This window comes from Chenopodium album, chromosome 4 (genome assembly GCF_948465745.1).
Source record: "Chenopodium album chromosome 4, dcCheAlbu1.1, whole genome shotgun sequence".
In the NCBI taxonomy this organism is placed as follows: Eukaryota; Viridiplantae; Streptophyta; class Magnoliopsida; order Caryophyllales; family Amaranthaceae; genus Chenopodium; species Chenopodium album.
Window position 1 is genome coordinate 1,100,859 of NC_137837.1, and position 6,000 is coordinate 1,106,858.

A 6,000-nucleotide genomic window follows, 5' to 3' on the forward strand; every position below is an offset into this window, starting at 1 on the left:
CTTGTCCTGTAGAATACGATTTCTATGTTGCACGAAAATGTAGGCAAGGAAACTGAAGGGAATTATGGTAGTGCAAAAGTTGAATTGTTGATACAATAATTTTTTGTAAGAGTTGTAAATTGGGTGTGAAGTTCAAAAGGATGAAGAGTGAGGTTTCCAATTAGTTGGGCCTCGGCCCATTACAGTAACCCATTGTTTACAGTCCAATTGTTTCATGAAAACAACTTTTATAACAAGTGTATAGAATTCCGTTTTCATCATTTGTTATTGTGGCTTCCTCTTAAAAAAAAAAAAAACTTGTGGTTATGAACTTATGATTATGGATTTCAATTTTTAGGGTTTAGAGCTTCCATACCATGCTAGGAATTGATTTTCTTTGAGTTGTATTAACGTTAAGTGAGGTTTTAATTAGCTACATTAGGGCCTAAACTAACATTGGCCCAAAAAGCCTAATAGCTAAATACATAGAGGCTCAACAAGTATCCAATTGATTCAGCATTTAATTGAGCTTATTAAGAATTAAATCACATTATTGCAAACCAACAAAGCAAAGGACCACCATAACCCAAAAAAAATGAAAGGATTTGTAATTTGTATGTATAATATAATATTGACAAATGTATACAGTTGTTGATGACAAATTCTGACACTAATACTGTTTCTTGTATAAAGTTTAAACCAAATGTAATTAAGAAAAAAAAGTAGCAATTTCACCAAAAAAAAAAAAAAAAAAAAAAAGGTAGCAAAGCTAATTAATAAAACAGCTAGACAATAGTACTAAGATGTCCAGCTTTATAAAATAGGACCTACATATGTACTGTTATTTTAACCAAGCTTATTGTTCCCATAATTTCATGTAAACAAACATTACTTACTTTGAAACAGATTAAAGTTTAATATTTTAATCTTAATCCTATTTTTTTTTGCCTAACTTATCACAGACAATTGTACAAAATGATAAGGTTATAAATGACCGAAAGTGACCTTACATATATAAAGTAAACAAAATTAAAAAACAGTAAAAATGGGCCACAAATTATACGTAGTAGTTTAGTTATGACATGCATGGTGTAACAGGAGTAAAACTATATACTGGCTTATCTCAGATTTTTGTTCATACCTCAAAACGGCCCTAGATATATTTGATTCTCTGTAGTCCGTACTATTCAAGATGGATTTGTTATTTCTTTGTGTCACATTCATATTAATGAGTTAGGAACTTATCATATGTTAATAATCTACCCTACCAAAGTTTATTTTTCGTATTTGCTACTAGTACGATAACTATAACATTGTAATATACTCGTATTCTTTGTGTCACATTCATATTAATGAGTTAGGAACTTGCGATCATATGTTAATAATCTACCCTACCAAAGATTATTTTTCGTATTTGCTACTAGTACGATAACTATAACATTGTAATATACTCGTATTAGTCTATGTTATTGTTTACAAGGTAAATAATATCATGTCAAAATTAAGATTATATTTAAAGGAAATTATAAATAAGTTATCATTGGATATGTGCGAAATTCATGTGAGCTTATGCAACATTAAAATACAAAATCCCCAAATATCTATGAAATTTTGTGTTCTTATTTGTGTTAACAAGCCAATAAGAAGTTAATAAAGGATAATTCCTTCCTTAATCAAGCCAACTGTTCCTATGATGAGAAGACAGCTGGAAAGAATATTTTCTTGTATCTGAACTCCCCACCTGAGCCACAGCAGCAAGTTTAGGAGCTGATTTGTTTTGTTGCCATTTTTGGTCAGAGAGTCTGATATTTGGTTTAGTAGCATTGGGTTTATGCTTAGAATGCCAGGGAGGATACCCTATAACAGTCCAGCATCTAGAGTGAGTATGACCTTTTCCACCACAGGCAGAACAGGACAGACTTTTACCCGAGATTTGAGCAGCATTTTTGATGTACATAGCATAACTATCAGGCTCAGATTTTTGCAAAATCTCTCTCTGACTTTCTTCTTGTTGCAAAATAGAGCAAGCAGTTTCCACAGTTGGTAATGAAGTCATCATAAGCAACTGAGTCCTCATAGCACTATAATAGTCATCTAAGCCATTTAGAAATTGAAAAAGCCTACTTTCTTCCTAATACTTAGTAATAGTATTAAGCAAGGTTCTCATTTCAGAAGAAGTTTCAGTGATTACAGGCATAACATTCATTGAATCCAGTTCTTCCCAAAGGCTAGTCATAGCAGTATAATAAACATTGACAGGATTATTATTCTGCTTAAGATTATAGAGATGTTTGTTTAACTTATACTTTCTAGAACCATTTGCCATAGAAAATCGTTTTTCAAGTTGCACCCATGTCTCCCTAGTTGTATTAACATAGAGAACATACTTTTTAATAGTATCAGAAAGGCAAGCATGTATCCAGGATATTACCATAGAATTGCATGTGTCCCATTGTTCTGCTTTCACAGGATCTGCTGCATAGGTAGCTCTGAGGACAGTGCCCAGCACAAACCCAATCTTCTTCTTTGAAGTGAGAGCTATCTCCATGCTTCTCCTCCAAGATCTGTAATCACTAGCTCCAGTGAGCTTGTCAATAGAGATGGAATAAGAACCATCATTTGGATGCAAATACAGAACACTGTTTGTGTCTACTGCCATAAAGCTTCGATTTTTAAGTGAAAAAGGTGAGAAATATGTGTTTTTCTTTGAAGCTAAAGCAGAAAGATATGAACTTTATCAATATCCCGATGTTGCACTATGGCTCTGATACCATAAAGAGTTAAATAACCTTAGTGCAAAGGGATTTAATCAGATAAAAATAAGAGAAGAGAGTAAAGAGAAGAGAGGAAAGAACTTGATTAGCTCGAGCTCAAAGATGCAGATTAATTTTCTTACATAAGGAGGCAACCCGGCCTAGAAGGAGGATAACATATATACTACTGGACAAACTTCCTAACCAAACAACAGCTAATCATGTGCACTGAAAACAAAAATAACAGCAACAATAAGAAAATATTCTTTCCAGCTGTCTTCTCATCATAGGAACAGTTGGCTTGATTAAGGAAGGAATTATCCTTTATTAGAAGTGCTCGAGTTAAAATGTGACGCATTACATTTACATTCGAGCTTAAGGCTAGTCTCAATAACCTTTTTGAGCTCAATATTTGAAAGATCTACTTAATTTGAAACTTGAGATTATTATCAATCAAACATTCTTAATCATAAAGCTATAAGTAGTAATTAACATCCTATTACTAAAATTAATGCGCAAGTATTGTGCAAAATTTTACTAATATAGCAGCCACACCAAGGTAAAAACAGCTCCTACACGAACATGTGCTAAAAAAAAGCAGAAAGTAACATCACAACTATTCCTTAATTAAGGAATCAAAATCAACAACAAAGTGACAAACACATAACTTACATGAAGAACAAAATTGATACAATATGACAAGCTTAATTATTTGAACATCAGACAACAAATAAAAAAAAAACTCCAACAAAGATCATAATAATCTAATGAGTATAGGTGCATATGTGTTCGTATATACATTGGTGATCAAATATTGCTTAATTCACCCTGTCATAATAGTTATCAATGACACGTCAGCATGCATGCATGTTACAAGGATCTTCATAGATCGAGTAACTAAAAGGACATCCTTATGTCGTATTTGTTGAACAACTAAGAATACAAATTGAACCAATTGTAAAAAGGTTAATTCATAATCGACATACCACATAACACTATATATGACTTTCAATGTGATAGATACACCCATAAAACGAGGACAAGCTATTATATTCATGTTTTCTTTCCTCACTTAGGTACATACAATGCACCAAACCATTAAATAAGGAGATCGAGATAATTATGGAACCTAAAATGTTACACATAAAAATTTAACGAATGACAAAAGAGGTTTTCTTGATAATATAGCTAACAAGTTTTGGGTTCCACCTATGTGAGTCACGAGGTAGAAAAATGATAGTGTGAATTTGGACAAAATTGGTGCTTATTTTTGGCCCGACAAATGGAACAATCACTATTTAACTTGCGTTTCTTTTGTTTGGAATATGTATATATAGTATGAAGTACTTAACTAGCTAGGTCCATGAAATTTTTTAGTATAAACTAGGCTTTAAACAAAACAACAAAGGAGAGGAGGCGTGACAAAAAATTAAATTAAGCTTAGTTAATAAGGGGAGATTAAATGAGTGCATTTAATTAAGATAATAATAAAATTACAATAAGCCAAGCTAATACTTAGTGTAATCTAGGAATAGATACTCCTCACCCATTAATCAAGGGATTATGTACTTTTATATATGTAATGAGATTTGTTTGTATATCATCCATTAAGGTGTATGTTGCTTTGTTTCTTTGTATACATATACATACATTGATGACCATGTATAGATTATATAATATATAAAACTCGTCCTTAATTAATTAGTATAATAGATGCCAACTAGCTTAGTAAAGTTATAAGATAGTGTCCATCCATCAATTAATAGAATTTGAAGCATACATGTAAACTAACTTCGTAGTAAGTCTTTGTGACATATTCCACAAATACCTAGATTAAAACGCATTAGATGTATTTTAAATTAACAGACATTGCCAGTCGATCATATAAGAGTTGTAAAAGTACCAATTAAAGATTAGAAGACGAGAAATGTGTGGATATGTATAAGCTAGATATGGATGCATGGAAGTTTTGGCAATGCACATTGCACATGGGATGGTATTAGGCTTGGTGGTGGTTGGCACCACAAGCTAAGGAAGTAGATGGCCAAGGGGGGGCTCCATTGCATGACAAAGAGTTGATGAAATAGTGGGTTAAGTCATAAATAATAATGGTTAGCTAGCTCCCAAACAAAAAGAGAAACAGGACAGTTAGATTAGAACCCATGGTCCTTGTTTCAACTGTACTAAGCCCTATCATTTGATGGGACCCTTTAATTTATAGGGGTTGTGATCTTATTATAGATGGTAGGATATATAGGGTTCATAGATTTGAAAATGACTCTATTTTAGCCCTAGCTTTATTGGTGAATTCGGAGCCATTCGTGCTCTCTCTAACAATCCTCCATGCAAAGATTTTAGTTGTTTTTATTCAATGCACCTAATTTAATTTTCCATCCCTTCTTCTTCCTTTTTTATTTTTTTTTATTAATGAAAATTATATCTTTGAGGCATGCACTATAGGTTGGGGCTGAGGGGTACAAAAGTAACGAGTTTTAAATGTACACAATCTTAAACGAGTCGTACATAAAGTAACAATTAGAATATACCGATGATAAAGTTGGATAATCATCGAGCTCATTGTTATGCAAGCAATGTACTCCATATAGTGCATAATTTTAAGGATCACGATAATTACATTTTTTTTTAACGGATCACGATAATTACATAATTTTGTTGTTATAGTGCATCACGAGCTTGAGTCCACTTGTAGATCCATGTGCCCAATCAATTCAACTATCTTGGTTGTAAGTGAGCAATTTCGATCACATGAATATATATCAGATATCAAAACAATACTTCGTATTATTTTCATGAAGTAATTTGTACAAAAATAAAAAGTACAACAATTTTAAAGTGGAAAATAATGTTGAGTCAATTGAATGTGAACTAGAGTTGGCTCAACTTTCATAATAAAGGGAACAAATGTCTTCAACTAGCAAGGTGATTAGTTAGCTCAACCAGTAGTACCTAGTGTCACAATTTTACAACTCACAAATTAACAAATTATTGTCCATTTTTAAATCATTTTGTATATATATGTTATTTTGTCATTATTAAGCCTAAATTCTAACATATTTCATATATGAATCGATACATCATCCCATAAAACAAAATATATATCGGCTTAATTAATTGTAACTATAACGTTGCCATGGAAATGGGAACATTACCATGTTCTTGGCCACCTCTTAATAAAAACAAATACTTCTAATAATAAAACCAAATTTGACTTAAATTATTGAAAACATAGAAAAACTTGACATTGATA

At 32.0% G+C, this 6,000-nt stretch overlaps 1 protein-coding gene across 1 annotated transcript; it reads right to left on the reverse strand.

The window, feature by feature from the left end:
• Positions 1-1,648: 1,648 nt before the first annotated feature.
• On the reverse strand, positions 1,649-2,638 carry LOC145626203 (uncharacterized). Its single transcript, XM_081678631.1, has 2 exons — positions 2,118-2,638; positions 1,649-2,060 (listed from the first exon to the last, which is right to left on the reverse strand). Exons 1-2 carry the CDS (start codon positions 2,636-2,638, stop codon positions 1,649-1,651), a joined length of 933 nt encoding a protein of 310 aa, XP_081534757.1.
• Between the last annotated feature and the right edge of the window lie 3,362 nt (positions 2,639-6,000).